The sequence below is a fragment of the Phasianus colchicus genome, chromosome 1 (assembly GCF_987193195.1).
Source record: "Phasianus colchicus chromosome 1, bPhaCol1.hap1.1, whole genome shotgun sequence".
Taxonomy (NCBI): domain Eukaryota; kingdom Metazoa; phylum Chordata; class Aves; order Galliformes; family Phasianidae; genus Phasianus; species Phasianus colchicus.
This window is the reverse complement of record NC_143436.1, coordinates 111,223,383-111,244,067: the sequence shown is the minus strand read 5'-3', so window position 1 is coordinate 111,244,067 and position 20,685 is coordinate 111,223,383. Positions and strand designations below refer to the sequence as shown.

Here is a 20,685-nt window from a genome sequence, read left to right as displayed (position 1 = left end):
CCCAACTCCCTACAGAGCAGCTGGCTGCAAGATGACATCCATTCCAATCACAAAAACCCGTTTCCCAGTTTCCTCACCCCTAAAATAACCCAAGTCCAGCACTGAAGATCTGACGGAGCAAGCTCTTTGCCCAATCTAGGAGGTAAGGAAAGCTTACCGTGCACCGGGACGATGTGCGAGTCCGGTGGTGAGATTTAGCAGAGCAACCCGCTTCCTCCCCGGCACCGCTCTGAGCGCTGACAGCGTGCGGGAAGCTGGAGAGTCCCCGATATCACGGCTCCAGTAAGAGAGCAGCCAGGGCTGCCTCTCGTTCCCTCCCCTTGTCAAAACTCACTGGGAGTACTGGGACGCTCTCATCCCGGGAACAGTCAGCTGCAATCTGATGTTTATGGATGTAATAAAAGACTTTCAAAACGAAGATGTATGTTTTTATAACCCTAGGGTGCAGTACAGATATATGACTAAGAGTGGCAGCTCGTCTCATCTTAAAGGGACAATGAGCCATTTCTCTGCCCCCTTCCTGTCGGAGGGGCGGTCCTCCGGTAAATCCCAGTTCAGAAGAAAATGAGGCATTAAGTCGTGCTTGTCCCCTCTACTGTGGAATAAAAGGGCCAAGGGTCCTTTCGCTCATAGAATCATAGAATCACTAAGGTTGCAAAAGACCACTAAGATCACCTAAGTCCAATCACTCCATTAGCATCTGCCTGCTTTTACTCACTCCACTGGGCAGAGCTGACACCTCAGGTGCTCACACCACCTATGTGCCTCAGTTGCTTTATTTTTTCACCCCACTTTTCCCTTGAGAAAGGGGCAATCCCACCTTTGGATTGCAGCTCCTATAGGCAGCGAGGCAGCAAGGCTTAAACTCAGATGCCCCACAAATCTGGGCTTTTTTTTCCCCAGCCCTCAGGGCTGACATGCTGGGGTGCACCCATCCTGCCTAGTGGGGCACAGGGTGGTCCACCTCTTTTCTGCCACAGCCAAGCAGTGCTACAAGAACATGGGTGTCTGCCCTGCTCCTTGTCCTCATGTGTGCTGTGCCCTTGGTGAGGCACTCACCTGTGCTTCCCTCCTTGGGGTTTGTTTGGATCTGGGCAGTCACAGAGATTTAGGAAACACACAGGCAGGTGGACAGGAGCCTTGGGAAGGGGTGTGCATAAAGCCTGCATCCATGTTTTGCACCGTATTGAGTGCCAAACTCACTTGGCAGCTTGGGATAGTTTGGGCTGCATGTGTAAGGTCTGGCAGGTGAGTCATCCCAAGGCAGCTGCCCCGCAGCAGGAAGCAATGGGGGCAGCAGCAGGGGCAACAGGGATTTTTCTCATGCCTCTTCTCTCTCACCTGAGTCATGGGTATGCATGTGCCTCCAAAAGAAAACAAGGATACAAAGATTTAGGCATGAGGAGAAGCTGCTATTGCTTTACCAGATGCAAATAGGTACCTGCACAGGACCCTGTGCATTGAATCATCCTGGAAACCCATGTGCTGAAGTGGCCTCTAGTCCCATTAGGACAGCAGTGAGAGCACTGCTCTCTCTGTGTCCCCTGGGAAACTGGATGTTCATATTAGAGACCCCACAGAAATTAGCCATAAATTGTGATGTGGGGAGAGTGGGGACCACGCTTAGCATATTTCATGTGCTTTTGGATGATATCCCCAGTGACATCCCTGGGCTTGCTTAGATAACCTAGGCATGGTTTGAAATCTCCAGCCCATGGTTCCTCCCATGCAGGACCACTGTTAGTCAGAACCTCTGAGCACAATAGCTCCTTCCTCCATGCTGTCAGAAGCCTTGTAGTCTTCAGTTTTCCTTCTCAAGAGTGTGCTGCCAGCAGGATTTGTTAATTGCTATCTTCACAATATTGCATGAACGTGCCTGAACTACAATAACAACCTAAGCGGGGCCATCAGTTTGTGAGCTGATCCCATTCCACTTTAAGCACACAGACCACTGTGTGCTGGGAGGGATGAAATGCTTGAAGAAGGTTCTCTGCAGACCAGGTGAACACAGTGTCTGCCTGGGAACCCAAACACCTCAAAGAGGGGGATAAGGGCAGGGGACTGCAGGTGGTGGATGCAGTAACTTCACAAACAACTGGTTGTGAGACCACAGCTGCATCCAGCAGATACTGGAGTAATAACCTCTTTAATTCCAACCCTCTCCCGTGGCTATGGCCAGGAAATGAAGAACAGTTTTTTTAGTAGGACTCTGGTGGATATCTCCTCCGCTGGATGGAAGCCACTGCATGTGTTTTCCTCCCAAAGGATCATCTTTTTCAGTCCCACCTTTTACAGCCTTTGTTCTGCTGAAGCATGGGCCACTCTCATCCAGCTGCTTGGGAGACTGCTGGAAAGATGTGCAGGAGCTCCCACACACTGGAAATGGGGTTACCCTCCTTGCCTTTGGGAGAGTCATCTGGGAGGCAGAATCACATAGGCAGAGCTGTTTCAGAAGTGATGGCCAGAACAGAACTGTTTTTTTTTCTCTTTTAATGAAGAACAATTCCCCACTCTGCTCATTCTTCCTACTCTCAGTAAAATGTCAGGAATGCTTAAGATTAATGACAACCCATGTGAAAGAGAAACAGACACCAAGGAACACTCGTTCCATCACACACAGTTCAGCTTTCTGCCTCTTTCCATCACAGACTCTGTTTTATGCTTTGGCAAGATACCACCAGAATTTTTCTTGCCCTTTTCAGTTCAAATCTTAGGAAATTTTTGTTTTACAAAACAAATGGGGAGGGAGAGGAGACCTTGTCGACACAGTGAGCTGCATTCAGAACAAAGCAGAGCCACGGGCTGTCAGCTGGGCTGAAGAATGAGGGCCTTGGGAAAGTGTGAAAAGTCTTGTATGGTCTTATAAAAATATACAGCTAGCGTCACGTGGGGGAAAAAAAAGAAAGAAAAAAGGATGTTTTCTAGAAAGCCCCTCATTCGGCTTCCCTGCTGGTATATCACAGTGGCATTCCTTGGTGCAGTCCCACGAGCTGTTGCCTTTCTCTATCTTAGGCAGATAAAGGTACTCCAGTCGAGATCCCTCCTCTGACCTGATCATGCATGCGTGCAGTGTGTTGCTGTTCCTGCTGAGTTCGTTAGGATCAGGAAATAGTTCAGCAGACAGCTTCCTTCCCTTTAGTGGTCACGTGTGTCCCCTGGCTTTCACTGTTGACCTGGGACCTGTTTATGACTTACAACAAACCTCTCTGTGATAAAGTTCTTCCTTGTTTTCCAGCTGCTCTCCTTTGCTCTCTGCATGCACAAGGGCCTCACTGTTGCCTCTCAGAGTCTCCCTGGGCTTTCTCCTATGTTGCCTTGCTGTGTCCTCTCCTGCAGATGTTTCTGCCACAAGGAACATGGGTGCATCATAGAATGGGTTTGTTTCCCTATCCTTCCCGTTTCTGAAAAACAGTACTCACAGACATTAGGTTTTCTCACAAAAGCCTAAGCAAGAATCAGAGAATTAAAGTTCACACGGTTCAACGCCCATGCAATGAACAGAGCTACAGCTACATCATGCTGCTCAGAGGCCCTCCAGCCTGACCTTGACTGTCTTCAGGGATGGGGCACCCACCACCTCTCGGTGCAACCATAGTGCATCAACTGCCCTGTCATAAAAAGCTTCTTCTTATATAGAAGCTAAATCTCCCCTCTTTAGTTTGAAACAATTTCCGCTCATCCCACCACAACAGACCCTGCTAAAGAGTCTGTCCCCTTCTTTAGATAAAGAAAGGCTGCTCTCAGGTCTCCCCAGAGCCTTCTCTTCTCCAAGCCGAACAGCCCCAACTCTCTCAGCCTGTCCACATAGGGGAGATGTTCCATCCCTTGGATCATTTTTGTGGCCCTCCTCTGGACACACTCCAACAGCTCCATGTCTCTCCTGTACTGAGGACTCCCCATCTGGAGACAGTACTCCAGGTGAGGCCTCACCAGTGCAGAGCAGGGGGGCAAGATCACTTCACTTGCCCTGCTGGCCACACTTCTTTGGATGCAGCCCAGGATACAGTTGTCTTTCTGTCCCACAAGGGCACATTGCTGTCTTATGTCCGTCCAACTTGCCATCCACCAGTACCCTTAGATCACTTTCGCCAGGGCCGTGCTCGGTCCTTTTGTCCCCAGCTTGTACTGATAGTGGGTTCTACCATGACTCAGGTGCAAGACCTAGACCTTGCATTTGTATTTGTTGAACCTCATAAGACCTCACCTGGGCCCACTGCTGGATCCTGTCTAGGTCTCTTTCTGGATGGCATCCTGTCCCTCAGGCATGCTGACTGCACAGCACAGCTTGGTATCATCCACAAATGTGCTGAGTGCACTCAGCTTCCCTACTGGTGTAACTGATGAAGATGTTAAAGAGCATCAGTTCCAGTAGTGATCCCTGAGGGACACCACTCATTAGTGATCTCCATCTGGACATTGAGAAGAGGTGGGACCTGACACTAGCAAGGAAACAGCCAGACTGATTTGCTCCAGCCTTGAGAGCTTAACTTATCTCTGTAAACGACTATTTTCTTCCAGTCCCAGGCTTTCTGGCTCCCTCCTGTTCTTCCCATGTTCTCTCCATTCCCAAGATGATTTTAAACTCTTGTCCCCAACTCTTCTACCTTTCCATTTGACTCCTCCAGACTGTCTCCTGCTGATGTACCTTTCCCTCCCCCGTGTACAGCCTAAGGTCCTGCTCATGGCTGCCTGTGAGCCAGTGATAGGAGATATTGCAGTTACACAGATGTGGGCTGTCATAAACTGGATGCTGGGTAAGAATTGCCCCAAGCAAACAGTGTGCTTCAGTGCCTGATCCTGACAGTGGTCTGATCCTGACAGTAACGTGCAAAGGAAAATGGTAGAAGTGCCACTTCAGTCCTGCCCATGAGGGAAAACATCACTGTACACCAGGGAATGTAATCCAAATGTCATCTTTCATCCAGGCCTCTTTTAATCATGTCAGGTGTTTTAAAATATTTATTACACTCCAAGCTACCATGCCTGCAACAAAAATTCTGCTGCCTTCTCAGCCATTTGGAAATAACATGGAGTTCAAATACAATGCTCAGCTTTTCGTAGAGGTTTGCTGAGAGATGAACAAAGCACTGAAAAATGGGATTGCAAATATGGTTGGCAAGGCCCTAGCTGAACTGCTGCTCCAGGAGGGGCTTTCTCTGAGATATCAGAAGAGCTGAGTTGGGCCCAAGCTAAGTGCTTCAGAAGTCCCTGGACCCCAACTGTTCTACATTATCTTCAGAGACTTTGAATTGTGGGAACAATTTTTTTACTTTTCCTCCTGAATACTTTCTTTCCACCATAGCTACAACCGCAACAGTCACCTTTCTTGTGTCACAGCCATGTAATTTCCACATGGAAGTGACTGCAACCTCACTTTCAGCAAATGCAATGCAAAAGGATTATTTACCTGAGAGCTGCCCAGTGGCAACAGGTATCACTTTGTACGGAGACCTGGAAAAGTTGGAGAGGGTTGATGTTAGCAGTGCTGAGATTACAGCTTGCATTTCACATAGACATTCTCTGAGAAATATCACAGAGCTATAAAATATCCTGAGCTGGAAGGGACCCACAAGGATCACTGAGTCCAACTCCGGGTTCCACACAGCACCAACAAAAATCAGACAATATTTCTAAGAGCACTGTAGGTGCTCCTTGAACTCCATCACTTGGGGCCATGCCCACAGCCCTGTGCAGCCCGTTCCACACCCACCGCCCTGTGGTGCAGCCCCTTTCCTTGAGCCCCATCTGCCCTCCCCTGACACAGCTCCATGCCGTTCCCTCGGGCCCTGTCGCTGTCACACAGAGCAGAGCTCAGCGCTGCCCCTCCGCTCCCTGTGAGGAGCTGCAGCCGCCATCAGGCCTCCCTCAGCTCCTCCGCTCCGCGCTGAGCACAGCGAGGGGCCTCAGCCGCTCCTCACACACCTGGTCCTCAGAGCCTTCACTATCTTTGTAAGGACGGTCTCTAATAATTTAATGTCCTTATATTGAGATGCCCAGAATATGGCATCATTGTTTGTGATAACAGTGACAAGTAATGATGGAATACACAATGAAATAAGTAAAAGCAAATGTGGTAACTGCAAGCAGACAGGGTGAAAATAAAAGTGCCAAGTTGAGCAAGCAACAGGAAGTCAAGGAGAAAAAGAGAAAAGGAAGGGTTGACACCAGCATGTAAGAGGCCCAACCTCATCAAAGACTGTGCCTTCACTTGCTAATGAAGTCATTGTTGGTCCTAACAGAGCAACAAAGGCGCTGGGAGCCTTGACAGCACACAGAGTGGAATAGGAAACTATGTTCAACATCAAATACTTAAAAGCACAATTTTTTTCTGACTGTAATTTCTACTTTGACAATAAGCAAAAATCTTCAGAACTAGCTGGCATGAGCATTTTGAGTTAGCATTCAGTTCTCTCTGTCAGCTCCCCCTGGAGAGCTGCTCGCCTCGTGTTACATACAAGAGGCATCTGCAACCCAACACCCACTTTCCCTTGGGCATCACCCCCTCTGAAGAGCAGGTTACCATGAGACTTACCTCTCTGAGTTTGCAGGCATCGTCGGATCAATGGACACCATGCAATTATCTGCCGTCAAGAGAGAGATGGTTGTGTTCCTGAAAAGTACGTTCCAGAGATCTTTATTTGAGCAAGAAACGCTGGCTGAGATCTTGTGCTGCTGTGTACTACGTGTAGCCAGCTTCCCCTATACTATGTTCCCGACACTGTCCCATCCACACTCTAACTTGGCACAAAAAGGGACAGAGTAGGTTTGATGTTTCACCCATTTCAATTACCAGAGATGTTTTGGGGAAAATGTTGTACGATCATCTTTGATCTCAGAGAAAACTTTGCTCCCTGCTAACTTGTGTATGCTGTTGACTCATCGACTAATAATTTCTGCTGAAAAGCTATGTTTTGTGATACATCGACTCGGCAGCTATATATTGACTCACACTACACAAATGACTACCAGTTTTTAAATTATCTAGTTACTCCCTTACCAAAACAAACAAAACAGATGTCTTGCTGAATATGGAGCCTTTATTTTCAAGCTGTGCTATGTGTGATCTCATAGGCTCACATGTAAGCCTTGGATGTTTTCTTCATCTCCAGGTGCCTGATTACAACGAACAATTAAAATTTTTTACAATCAGGGTGGTGAGACACTGGCACAGGCTGCTCAGAGAGTGGATGGTGGACAGCCCATTCCTGGAGACATTCAAGGTCAGGCTGGGCAGGGCTCTGAGCAACCTGATGTAGCTGTAGGTGTTCCTGTTCATTGCAGGGGGTTTGGACCAGATGGTCTTTAAGGGTCTCTTCCAACTCAAATGATTCTTTGATTCTTTGAAAAATTGTGGAAGATTGTGGAAGTGCTCTGCTGAAAATAAAAGGCCAGATATGCTGGGAACACTGAACTCATTAACAATTCTGACTGCTAAACAGTGTTTCCTCGTTGATGGAGTGGAAGTACTTGATATCAGAGGCAAAGGAGAATTATTAAGGTCTCTGATGTCAAATTGGAAGAAAAAGAAAGGATAAACAGAAAAAAAGTACTATGTCCAGCATTCTATGCAAATTCCAAGTCAGTGCAGACTCAGAATAGACTACAGACAATGTTACCTTTCAGTCCCAAGCTGGAGTCATTCAAAAAACCCCATGATTAAAGGATTATTTTCTTTCCCATTTTTGGGTTTTTTTTTTTTTTTTTTTCCTTTTCTTTTCTTTTGGTATAATAAACCTGTAAATACAGAGGTAAACAACATGGCTTATTGAGTGCTGCTGCACATCTTCCAGCACTGTTCGAAGTCACCAGTGGACAGCGGATACTCTCTGGTAAGGGTGAGGTTGTGACATGGATGGGGGGACCACCATCCCTTATTCTGTAAAATGGTTCTGAAGGAATGCTTTTCTACTATCTCATATCTGGGATTAGAATCATAGAATCACAGAGTCATCTGAGTTGGGAGGGACCCTTAAAGGCCATCTGATCCAGCTCCCCTGCAATGAACAGGGACACCTACAGCTACATCAGGTTGCTCAGAACCCTGTCCAGCTAGGCCGTGAATGTCTCCAGGGATGGGGCATCCACCACCTCTCTGAGCAACCTGTGCCAGTACCTCACCACCGTTATTGTAAAAGACCTTTTTCCTTTTATCCAACCCCAATTTCCTTTCTTCTAGTTTGAAACCATTTCCACTTGTCTTACCACAACAGATTCTGCTAGAGAGTCTGTCCCTTGTTCTTAAAGCCCCCCTTTAGATACTGAAAGGCCGATCTCAGATCACCTCGGAGCCATCTCTTCTCCAGGCTGAACAGACCCAGCTCTCTCAGCCTGTCACTAGTCTGTAGCGTATCTACATAGCACCTCCCCTATGAGGACAGACTGAGGAAGCTGGGGTTCTTCAACCTGGAGAAGAGAAGGGTCCAGGGGGACCTTATAATAGCCTTCCAGTGCCTGAAAGGGGCCTATAGGAAAGCTGGGGAGGGACTTTTTATAAGGGCAGGTAGCAACAGGACAAGGGGAAATAGCTTTAAACTGGTAAGGGTAGATTTAGACTAGATATCAGGAAGAAATTCTTTACTGTGATGGTGGTGAGACACTGAAACAGGTTGCCCAGTGAGGCTGTGAGTGTCCCCTCCTTAGCAGCATTCAAGGCAAGGCTGGATGGGGCTTTGAGCAACCTGATCTAAAGGGAGGTGTCCCTACCTATAGCAGGGGGTTGGAACTAGGTGATCTTAAAGGTCCCTTCCAACCCAAACCATTCTGTGGTTCTATGATTTAGTGGCAGTGTTTCTCACTGGTCTCAGGTTCTTTACTTAAAAATCATGTTTTATAAGTATGATGGTGTTTCAGTCTCTAGGGACAAAAATGTAGTGCTGGGGTATGGGTATAATTGGTAGATGCACAGAGCCTGCATATGCTCTTGGCTGGACTTCTGTGCTGCCTGTAATTTCTGTAGAGTAGGCAACTAAACACTCACCAGGGCTTTGTGCACTTCTCCAGCTGGGTTCTCTGCACAGCCCCAAATTATTCCAGCAGTCTGGAATAAAAGAGAAGCCTGGAAAGCAGGTAACCAGAACATTTGGGCCCCAGCTTTAAATTGTCCCTAGGAGTATCAGAGAAATAGTGAAATGCATGTGATAAATGAGAGTCTTACCTTGGTAACCCTGTTGCAATGCAGAAGAGGTCCATGATATCCCTGGAGTTGCAGTATTTACTGAAGATCACCTTCCAAAATGAACAACAGAAGGAGAAAAAAAAATGGCAGAGGAGAGAAAGGACAATTAGTTCCCAGTGAGAGATGAACTCTATTCAGGCTTGAACTGGGACAATTTTAAGGCTAATCCTATCATTTTAATTATCTGATCTGACTCGTGAGCTGGAATATTTCTCCGCTCTAACTTTAATACCTGTGCTTCATTTTGATAAAGGAAGAAAGCTCAGGAGACCTAATTGTGCTGCTCTGAAGCAGAGCAGTAATGTATGACGACTGATGGCAGAAGGTATCTCACAATGCAGATGAACTGCAGGATGGTAGCAACTGCAGATTTAATTAAGCAACGCCCTGGATTTTGAAAGTGACTTTGTTTCACTTAAACATATATCTTCCAGACATAAGGAGCTCCTTGGATAGCATAAAAATGCACTATTATTTGGATTACTCCACCAAAAGCTTGCTGTAAGCAGAAGAGAGCATTTCTCCCTGATCATGCCCAGTTCCCCATGGTCTATCAGCGTTGTTCCTGATGCAAGGTCAGAGATCACACCTTAAAAGGCCAGCAGTGAGACTGAGAACACAGCATTCACTTGACACTCAATGACATGATCCTACAATCCTGGTGGCACAGAGATGTCATGTGACGCCCAACCCAGACCTCTGCTGCCCACAGAGATGCAGCTGCAGAGGGAGAATGTAGGCTGCTCTGCCAGCAAGAAGGGTGAGTGTCTATTGATTGCTTGGGAAAACATGAACTCCAGGAGTTTTGGAAGCAGCACCAAGCCCTGGAGAGGCTGTGCTACAGGGAGCATGCTCTCTGATGCTTTCCTCTGCCCATGCACACCTCCACGCTGTTGTTCCAGTATGAGCTTTTCTGGCTTCTCACCTACCACTCAGTTCACCTTACCCTGACTCTCATACACCTACACAACCAGCCCGACCTAAAGCTCTAGTTCTGTGCCCACTTATAACCCTGTAAGAGTATAGGCTGAGATCAATATGAGCTTGCTTTTTGGAGCTGGAGGTTTATGGAAACCTATCTTACCATCTTTCTTCCTGAAACACTGGAAGAATCAAGGCAAAAACGCAATGTCTGGCCGCCCTGACTCAGTTCTGCTGTGCATGAGATGTGATTCAACAAACCTTTGTTCTGATGCTGGAGCAATACTTCAGGTCTCACTTTGCACTGGCAGTTAAAAGTCCTCTTATTTTTCAGCTGGGCATCATTAGCTGGGTGACACCGATCTCCTGAAGGGACAGCTATGACTGATACAGAAGCACACACTCACCTTCCCTGTTTCCTGACCCAAATGAAATTATAGTAGGTAATTTATTTACATTGTAAACTCCAAGGCAATTGATTGCTAGTAGTCAGTGTTTGTTAGTGAGGAAATGGGTGGGATTAATGTCTGGGTGTGTTCTAAAAGATTGTCCTAACTATTTCTGTGATTGACCCTTGTTTTTTTAAAATATAGTAGCTATCAAAGCAATAAAGCAGAGCTAATCAGGTTCAGATAGTATGGAATCCTGCTCAGAGAAAAACACAGCATCCCATTGGAGTGTTACCTGCTAAAATTGGCTGACAGAGTGCTGGGAAACTGCTCCTTTACCAACAAGTGGTACCTGCAGAAGTGGAGCAGATGACGTTAATTGTATCTGAACACAGGGTAAAGGCTTGTGATATGGTGGGAGTGCTATTTCAGGTATTGAGGTTTCTTTTTCTGGAAATCAATTATTGACTTGGACAGAGGAAAAGGTTAAAAATATATATTTTAAAAAACATTAAAGGTAAGAAAGGCAACCTGACTCACAGAAAGCAGCAGGAGCTTTCAGTGTACTGAGGAGGAACATTAATGCCTCCCTTTACTCCATGCAATAGTGAAAGAGTGGGAAGCAAAACAAAGACTGTAGATATTATTTTCTAGATTATGAGCTATCCTCATACGTGCTATATATCTTTCCATATTTGACATTTATCTTTAAGTTTACTAAAAGTGGATTTGTGAATCACCCACTGTACTTTGATACTCATCTTGGGGTGTAAATGGTTGTTTCCAGCTGTTCCTTTTTTCCCCTCCTAATCACAGATCATATGCTACTAAAGTTCTCTGCTTTTGCAACCTGCTGAGCTTTCCTGACCAACTTCCTTCTCTTTTAAAACAAAGCAGACAGCCTCAAACATTTCCCAGAACTGTGCAATTGTTCCTGTTATTGCCTGCATGATTATGTTCCCAATAAAGCCAATGTCAGTTGTGTGTGTCTGTGGAATACAACTGGAATGTATTTTGGACAGTGCTGTGTACTATTGATGGCTCCAGCACGGTATAGGAATCCAATTTGCCTCAAGTCCATTACCATGGCAGGGACATTAGCACCATGAAACCAATACAGTGACATATGGCTTGTGGCTGTACTTGAGCCAGCTAGGACATACATTTTTTTCCCATGATTAGAGAAGATGGTTGTCCTGCAGCTTTGAGGATAGTCAGCCCTCCTGACCCCAGGTGGAGAAGCGAGCATCTTCTTCAGACCGATGAAGATAGCAGATGTCCTGGAGCCATTGCTATTTGGCCCATGTCTCCATGGTGGTATTTTACTGGCACTGCTTATGGTTCTGACTCAGGTTCACAGTCAGTATTGAGGGACTTCACCACCCTTCAAGCCTGTCACAGCTCTCTCTGACCCACGGTCCTTGTCTTTATTAGGTCCTTGTTCCTATCCTGGGTGGCAAGCCACTGCCATGATCATAAGATCATAGAACATTCCAGTTAAGAAGGGACCCAACAGGTATCATAGAGACCAACTCCAGGCTCCACACAGCACCAACAAAAATCAGACAATATTTCTAAGAGCACTGTCCAGATGCTCTCTGAACTCTGGCACTGGTGGCCGTGCCCACAGCCCTGTGCACCCATTCCATGCCCACCGCCCTGTGGTGCAGACCCTTTCCCTGAGCCCCATCTGCCCTCCCCTGACGCAGCTCCATGCCGTTCCCTCGGGCCCTGTCGCTGTCACACAGAGCAGAGCTCAGCGCTGCCCCTCCGCTCCCTGTGAGGAGCTGCAGCCGCCATCAGGCCTCCCCTCAGCTCCTCTGCTCTGCGCTGAGCACAGCGAGGGGCCTCAGCTACTCCTCACACACCTTGCCCTCAGAGCCTTCACCATGCTCATAGCTCTTTGACATCCCAGAATCTCAGTCTCTGCAATAACACCCAGCACTGGAAGATACCACTGCTTTGGGCAGGACTGAGACCTTGCTGTGGAGCTCAACACAGACCAAAGGCAGGAGACGGCACCAGTTTATAGAGCTGTAGTAGTGGGTTTTTACATGTTTCCCCAGAACATGCATCAGAAAAAGTGCAATTTGACACAGGTAAGCACAACGCAAAGAAGCCAGGGCTGCAATTGCTGATATACCTCTGCAAGGAAGAGTAGAGATGGGAACCTGAATATTGTCGTTTCAATAACTCTACACCAAGACCAAGAAGTAGCCACGTGATTTGAGCAGGTATTACACTCTGTCTGCTTTCAATGGTGATGTGAAGCAAAGGGGGAAAAAAGAATAATGAATAATAACTGAGGCTTTTTGGAGTGGAAATAAGATGTTGATGAAGCATGCAGTAACTGTGAAGTAGGACAGTGTGGCTCAAGAGTGATGCACGGTTCCCAGCCCAGAGATCCCTTCTGTGGGCTGAAACTGGAGGCTGCTCTCTGTCCTGGAGAAAGTTCTGTGCTTTTTGGAAACTCTTCCTCTGATAGGTCATTCTCTCTTGACCCATAATATCCACTTCTGGCAGGGGATAAGGATTTTAAAACAAATAGAAATTAAGATTGCTGGTATCTGTCTGGCTTTCTCATTCAGAGAACTAGTTTAATATTAAGGGTCACGATGGAGATATCAGTATGGGACCACAGTGCTCACTCTATGACATACGAGTTTACAACTAATCACATTATATTTTGCTATGAGATAGGATGGGTAAAAACATGACCTACAAATCCAATTTCTGCTCTATATTTGATCCTGAGAACTATTAATCCTCTCTGTACACTGCAAACCCTGTCCAGAGTGTTATCCTGTCATGATCTATTGTTGGTAATTGAGTTTTCCAAGTATTTAACTAGTATTTGGTTTTTTTTTTTTACTCTACTAAAACTCCTCAGTGAATAATACAGGAACATTTTCAAAGCCAGTCTATCCCCAGTGTGTAATCTCGATTCTTTTTGCTTGCTATATTCAAGACTTTTAGCACTTGCTGGTGCTTTTTCATTTCATGAGGAGAGCACCTTTTCAGGGCTGAAAGAGTAGAGTTAAAGCAATCTGAAATGATAATCTTTGACTAATGAGTCTGAAAGATATATATCAGAGAAGAGACTGGTAAAACTCAGTTATATATCTCACGCGGACTGTGGAAATCACTGCTGCTTCTGTTACAGCAGCTTTCATGGAGGATTTCTAAACAACACAGAGGGCTGATGTGAATCTCTCCAGCAGTATTTGTTGTCCATATCAAAATGAAACAGAATCCAGAGCTCTTAGATAACACTCTGCAGAAATCATTGATAGAAACTGATTTTTCAGACCTGTAAGCAAATAGATCTTCCACAAAAAATAGTGATAAGAGCATCTACTTTATCAGGTACTGTTCCTGATATTCAGCAGAAGCCTTACCTAGCATCCTGCATCGAAACATCTCTCAGGCTTCTTCTTTAAATTCAAATACAAATATTATAACATGAGTCCAACTACCTCAAAGATATCTGTGTATTCTTTTTTTCTTTGCAATAATTAACAGCAGATATTTGTAAAATCTCTCCATTTTTCTGAGCTTCAAATGTTAGACAGTATTAAAAATAGTTTGCCAGCTTTGCCATCTGTTAGATGCTGTAAGGAGCTTTACTAAGAGGGGAACAAAAAATAAGTGTGTGCGTGCATAAGCCTGTATGAGAAAGAAAGAAAGAAAGAAAAAGAAAAAGCAAGGGCCCTTGGCCAAGAATCCAAACAAAAATAAAAACTCCTCCTGAACTCTCCAGACTCTGTCTGTGTTAGGCAGTAAGGAATGTGGCAGACATTTTACTTTCACTGCCCAGAACTCATCATAGAATCATAGAATTTATATGTGTAGGAAAGGACCTTTAAAGGCCATCTAGTCCAACTCCCCTGCAATGAACACCTATATATGACACCTATAACTAGACCAGGTTGCTCAGAGCCCTGTACAGCCTGACTTTGAATGTCTCAAGGTAAGGCTGCTCCACAGCCCCACTGGTTTGCACCTAACTTTCAGCTGTGCAGTGTCTGGACATCATTCATTTCACCAGGGTACCTAAGTGAAATGTACAATGGGATTCATCTAACATAACTAAGTGTCTACAGGCGAGGTGTCTCATCTATGTTGCCCGGCTAGACACTGAGTCTAAAGAATATTGTCAGTAGAAGAAGAGGACCACGTAATTCCAAAATCCTGGGGAAAATCAGCCCACGTGTCTCCAAAATCCAGTTTAAGACTGGATGAATCATCCTCTGGAGATACCACCCTCCTCCCCACTGCCTGTGGGGGAACTCACATGACTAACTTGGAGTAGTCACCACTGACTTTTAGATGACTATGGTTTAGGTTTAGGTAGGGTGAGGTTGATTCCTATTGGTTTTCTGCTTATATACGTTGCCCCGAAATGAGAAATAGGACTCAGGCAGAACTGAGGCATGTGGCTATGTGGTAAGCCATGGTTCCCATCCTTTTTAACATTGCTGTACAGAATGCTATGGGAAAGGAGGTCTTTCTTTTTAGGAAAGAGATTTTTTTTTCTTTTTAGGAAAGAGAAAATGCTCATGATGCAATGGTGTGATGCAGTCTTGGAAGTTCACTGAGAGGGACAGCATGGCAAAGGTGGTCTCTGTCACTACAAGGAAGGGTCTCATTAATTTTTTGAGAGTACGTAGAGGAAGGAAGTTACATTAAGGAGAACTTCTTGCAATCTGCTGACTATACTAAGAGACATATTGTCAATATTCAGTCTTTCAGCACTAATGACAGAATGCAACCAGGAACTAGCAAGGTCGATTTTGAGAAGATGAGCTGAAGTTTCTTAGTATTTATAGCAGACATAGAAATATTTCAACCTTTGACAAGTAACTGAAATGTTCATGCTCTAGCTTCTATTAACACAGAAAGGGCACACAATAGCTTCTAATGGACTACTAAGCACAATTAACCCTGTAGCACTCTAATGCATTAGGCTCAAAATATTCTGTAAACTAGGTAATAAGGCTGTTTTGGCACCAAATGTCCTCACTAAATGTGAATGAAACTAGGCTGCTTGTTTCAAAATTATTCACAAAAATAATGATGTCTGACATTCCGGCATGGTTAATAATAAGGCTTTTAGACGTGTGATATTAGTAATTACAGCAAGGAAAAGCAATGAGAGGTGAAAGGCCAGTTGGTAGCTGTTGAGTTTAATGGCAAAGGTGCTAGAAACAAAATGGTTTCTTCTTGTTTGTACTACCCTGAGGATGTGAGGAACATATGTTAGTAATGGTTTGCTTGTCCAAAACCTTGGGTATCACTAGCAGTTAAACATTTGCATGAGGATGGACTGCACTACCACTAGCTGGGGAGAACAGAAAGGAAAGGAAAGGGAAGAGAAAATGGCCTCCAGTACAACATTTTATGCCATTTTTAAAAAGCCTGTTTGCAGCCATTTTTATTTTTTCAAATGTTTACGTACTCCTCACACATTGTAACATGCTGGAGTCTGAAAGACGCTGCTGTTCATTTTCGCTGCTTTACAAGAACATCCAGCAGCTTCCTTGGGCTCACCAGGGCTGGCTTCAGTTGCAGAGCCAGCATTGGTCAAGAGTGCTGGCCAGGCTCTGGATGCACTACCTCACACCCTCCATTGCCCACAGAGACCTGCCAGTCATAGGAAAATAGTCTCGGTCCCACAGGTACATACTGAAGCCTCACTGAAGAGTCTACAAAGGGTTTTGGCATTGGAGGAACCTATGAATGACTTGCCAAGAGAATCACGGGGACTGTCTTGCAGCAATTAGGGATACAAAGATATTTAATGGCCTTGAACTGATCATCAAGCCAGTATTTTTCTGCTGCATTTTGTTTTTAATCTGAATTCAGTTTGGTGTGTTAAAAATAGTGCAGCAAGCTTTGGAAAAATCTGTTGGGTTTGCTGGAGTCTAGGCACCATAGTGGCTGTTGCTCTAATTAAAAGCTCACATGACAGAAACTATTCCCATGCGCCGACATTTCAATGCAACAACCGCAACACCAAAACACAGTCTTTGCTTTGTTCTCCTCTTCATGTGTCTCAGGCCAAGAGGAGCAAGAGCTGTGGATATCTGGGTGTGCTGCTCAACGGGTTCGCATGGTAGACACAGAGAAAAGTACATTTTTCTGAGGAGGAGAGAGCTAATTACTCTGCTCGGCATCCAGAATGACTCAGTAAGCCAGTAAAATGGCTCCAAAATTCTTTACTTGCTTTGTGAAGGGGAAGAAATACCACTGAGTGATTTCCTTGACTCTTTGACAAAGTCGGCGGTCCTCATTTTTCCAGTTCATTCAGGCTCTGTACCCATTTGACTTTCCATCCTCCTTTCAAATATGATGTTGATTAAGACATTGGAAACAGAAATCCTCTCAAGTCAAGCATTTTCTCAGAGCAGCTCCTCACAACCAAGCGAGTAAAGCCACCACCCTTTGACATTTGGAAATGAGAGCCATGAAGCCACCCACCTGGGAATGTGGCCATTGGCTGGCTCTGCTCTCATCCCTTTAATCTCAGCGCTCAAAAGCAAATGCTCCCCAGTAGTTTCTGTGTGGAAAAGAAGAAATATATATATATATGTGTGTATGGGTGTGATTTTCATGCTAATAGACTTTTAATACGAAACAGTTCATAGGAATGTTTCTTTTAAAAGCAGCCAAAGGGTTAATGGCGTGAAGGAAAATAAGACTGCAGAATCACAGCTGGTGGCTTGCTCGAGTTTTTCAGGCTTCTCAGCTGGTAGACTGGGGGTTGGCTGCTCAACCCCATCTAGTGGCACTCTGGGATTGAGGAGAAATCTCTGTCTGCCACGGTGCTGTGAGGTCTCCTTATCTTCCATAAAACACGGGCACCATTCCTCACTCTGCTGTCTTCTTTGGCTGGAGCAGGCCTGGCTGTTCATGAGGGGGACATGGATGTGTTTCTTTGGTATGTGAAACCTTGGATGTGCATGCACAGCATAGAGGGATGTGAGCGACCAGGGAAGTGGTGTAGGAACTTTTGTATATCTCTGGGAAAGAGAATCCTTTAGAAACAGATAAATCCTGTAGTGCTGATTCCCCCAGGTGTGCATCCACGTTGCGTAGGCACTGGTGAGACACTGATGAATTACACCGAAACCCCATTTTTCATTCAGCCCTGAGAACAAATGGCCTCTTTGAAGCTGTCCTGTGCAGGTCACCGGCTCTGTAGCACTGCAAAGCCTTTGATCTCCCTCCTCAAGCAGCCTGATTGGTCTCTTCCCTACACATTCACTGCTCTCCCTCCACCATGGGGCCTGTCCCACATCCCTTGGCCAGGACACAGCCACCGTCATCCTGAATCATAGAATCATAGAATGGCCTGGGTTGAAAAGAACCACGATGATCATCTAGTTTCAACCCCCCTGCTACGTGCAGGATTGTCAACCACTAGGCCAGGCTGCCACATCCAGAAGCCCTCTCCTGGTGGATGCAGAAGTCACCCCTTGTGCTGTAGGCTCTGACATTGATAATCCTGCCCTGTTTGTCCCATGAATTGCATCTATTCAGTGCTACCAAACTCTCCTCCAGCTCTGACCATTGCAGCAAAGCACTAAACCACATCCCTTTGTCCTCCCCACTGTACCTCTCAGGACCTGATGACACACAAACCCACTTAGCTCAGCTCAGCGCTTGCTGCAGAGCTCAGTGCTCATCTGTAAAATGTAGGCTCCCAGGGGTGGTGGCCACCCTCTGAGCCTGGGGCATCCCTTCCTTTCCTCCAGTGCAGAGGGCAAACAATGACCTCTAAAGTCAGCAGTGTGACCTGAGGTCACACGGTGTGGTGGAAACATGAAATTCACTCATAGTAATGGCTGCCACAGTACTGTAGCACGGGCAGCCCTTTTACAGGGCTCTGCCAGACCCAGCAAGCCAGCTGCAAGTTGGAGCTGAGCCCTTTCAAACTCAGCTAGCCCTGCTCTAATGAAGCTCATACCTCATTACCGGCTCAGCATTGATTTAATGAGTTCCCTTTAGAAGTCTCCAATACCGCATTCCTCAGAAGATTAAGGGCTGCTTTTTGTCCTAGCTGATGTTGTTACCAAGGAGGCATGAGGATCAGCACTGTGCCCTGCTTACCCCTGGGTGAACCCGATTTAAGCAGTATGTTTACAGCAGGAATCCTTCCAAACACTGCACAGATGGAATTTCACATCTGACAAAAGAAACAGATAATGTTTATCAGGCCAGAAAAAAAATAATACTTAACACTGGCTGGGTTTCCATTTGCTTGCCCATGTGCTTTGGTCTCTCCTGTGTTTTCAGTGACAGAAGTACTCTCCAGAGAAAGGCTCTGAGAAATGCTCTTATTTATAAACTCACCCCAGTAGAAATGACAGCCAGTGTGATTGACTGACACCTCTGGAAGTGCGTTCTCACAGCACCAGCCTCCCCAGGGCCCTCTTTCCAATGGTGGTTCCATGCAATGAGGGTGCGGGGATCCCCCAGGCAGTGACAGGGGACTGCAGGGACTGCTAGCTCTGCCTTTGCCTGAATACACTGATACAGGAAACAGAAGGGATGGGGAAGGGCATCTTTGCTGTTTCTTTTTAAAGGAGCAACAAACAGCACAGATGTGTGAAAGGAACTCCGAGCAGGAGCACCAGGGATCAGGACTGGAATTCTGCAAGTCAGAGCTGAGTTGCTTGTGAGCCTCTCGGTGGCTTTTGCTTTGTTGCATGAAAGGCATTCGCTTTGTGGCCAAGGAACTGTCGACAGAAAGAAGGAAAAGAGGACGGACTTACAGGAATGCCAAAACATTTTTCTGTCTAAAAGCTGTGGGCTCTCTCCTGAATGGCGTGAGCTCTCTCCTTCGGCCAGAACACACTTCCCCCACAACTTCCCCTGTGCCGTGACCCTTGGCTAAGCCAGGTGGGGAACGGGAGCTCAAAATCCTATTAACATCTACTGATATTGACGAACGGCTTCACAAGTGCAGCGGGGGCTCCCACACGGCTACCGCAGAGCAGCACCCAGCACCTGCCTGCCCTGTAACTTCTCCCTAGGAAAACTCAATCCCTGGGTAGGCAGTCCCACACACCTCCGTGCCCTCCAGCATTTCTCTGCAGGCAAAACTTTGCAAACTATCGTGAGGCTGCTCTCGGAGAGGGGTCCTGCACCTCTGCCAAGATCCTGCCAGCCGCACCGAGTGCTCACGGGCTGCCGGCTGCCCCTTCCCCTTTAAATAAAAATCAGAAGCCTCTCCAGACCCCCCCTCCCTTTCAGCAGAGGCTGAATGCATCACGCGTCCGACTCTCCGTGCAGGAATAGGGCGAGCGGCACGCACACCGCCTGCACCACCGCTGCATCCGGAGACGCCGCTCTACGAAAAACAGCGAAAGTACCTTTTGAATTCTTCCATCAATATCCAAATAAATACACTTGGGCCGGTAAGTTGAAGAGGCTGATCCCATCTTGATACAGTTGGGCTTTTACTGGGCTTCCCACCAGAGCAGAAAACAAGGCTTATCCCACCAGGCTGAGCCACCGCTGCCTGGCAGCTCGGTGTCCCCGCTCCGCTGTGTCCCACGGCACTCTCATTCTGGGAAGGTCCCTCCTCTAACGTGCACGCGTTGTTTGTGCCCGTCTCCCCGCCACCTCCTTCCCGTGGTGCTCCCCTCCGCATCCAGCTGCCGTGGGCAGGAGGGGATGCGGCTCCAGATGCGTCCATTCCCATGGCAACAGCCCTTTTTGGCATTCCCGTGGCACACACCAAGCCGAATGGCACTTACTGATGGGGGGGAGACCTCCTCCATCAGGGTGCTGAGAGGTGTCATTCATTTGTGTGTTGAAACAGGACCACCATTGCTAATTAGTGTTGACACTTTCAGTGAGCTCCTTGCAGGCTGCAAGCAGGCTGGAGGTACCCTTAACCATTCGCTGGGGCTGCCTCCACCAAAACCATGCAGTTTGATTTCCACATCCCTCCTGTCATTGTTAGATGGAAAGAGAAAGATGGAAAGGGAAAGCTGCGGCCAGACAGTTGTGAATTCCAAAAGCACAAAGGAGACACAAAGCCCATACTCTCTCATGAAGGAATGGGGGAGTGCAAAGCACCCTGGGAAGCACATCCAAGGTGTAGCCAAAAAGCCAGAGGGGAACAAAGCACATGTTGGCCAACCCTCTGAGAGGACACCAAGTGTCATCTGCTGTGTGTCCACGCCACTC

The 20,685-nt window shown here is 46.5% G+C and overlaps 1 protein-coding gene and 1 long non-coding RNA gene across 3 annotated transcripts in view; one reads left to right on the top strand and one right to left on the bottom strand.

The window, feature by feature from the left end:
• Positions 1-20,442, bottom strand: part of PDE9A (phosphodiesterase 9A) — a 44,328-nt gene extending 23,886 nt beyond the window's left edge. The window contains exons 1-4 of the mRNA XM_031594656.2: positions 19,863-20,442; positions 9,155-9,225; positions 6,533-6,610; positions 5,408-5,451 (exon numbers count right to left, since the gene is read on the bottom strand). Coding sequence (XP_031450516.2) covers positions 5,408-5,451; positions 6,533-6,610; positions 9,155-9,225; positions 19,863-19,931 — 262 coding nt within the window. The 5' untranslated portion in view covers positions 19,932-20,442. The remainder of the gene's footprint in view (positions 1-5,407; positions 5,452-6,532; positions 6,611-9,154; positions 9,226-19,862) is intronic.
• Positions 9,860-11,627, top strand: LOC149919951 (uncharacterized). Of its 2 annotated transcripts, none has more exons than XR_016459403.1 (3): positions 9,860-9,935; positions 10,431-10,535; positions 11,302-11,627. It is a non-coding gene; the product is annotated as an uncharacterized LOC149919951 (long non-coding RNA). The 2 variants fall into 2 exon arrangements; XR_016459404.1 differs by having other exon boundaries at positions 10,431-10,539.
• Positions 20,443-20,685: the final 243 nt, after the last annotated feature.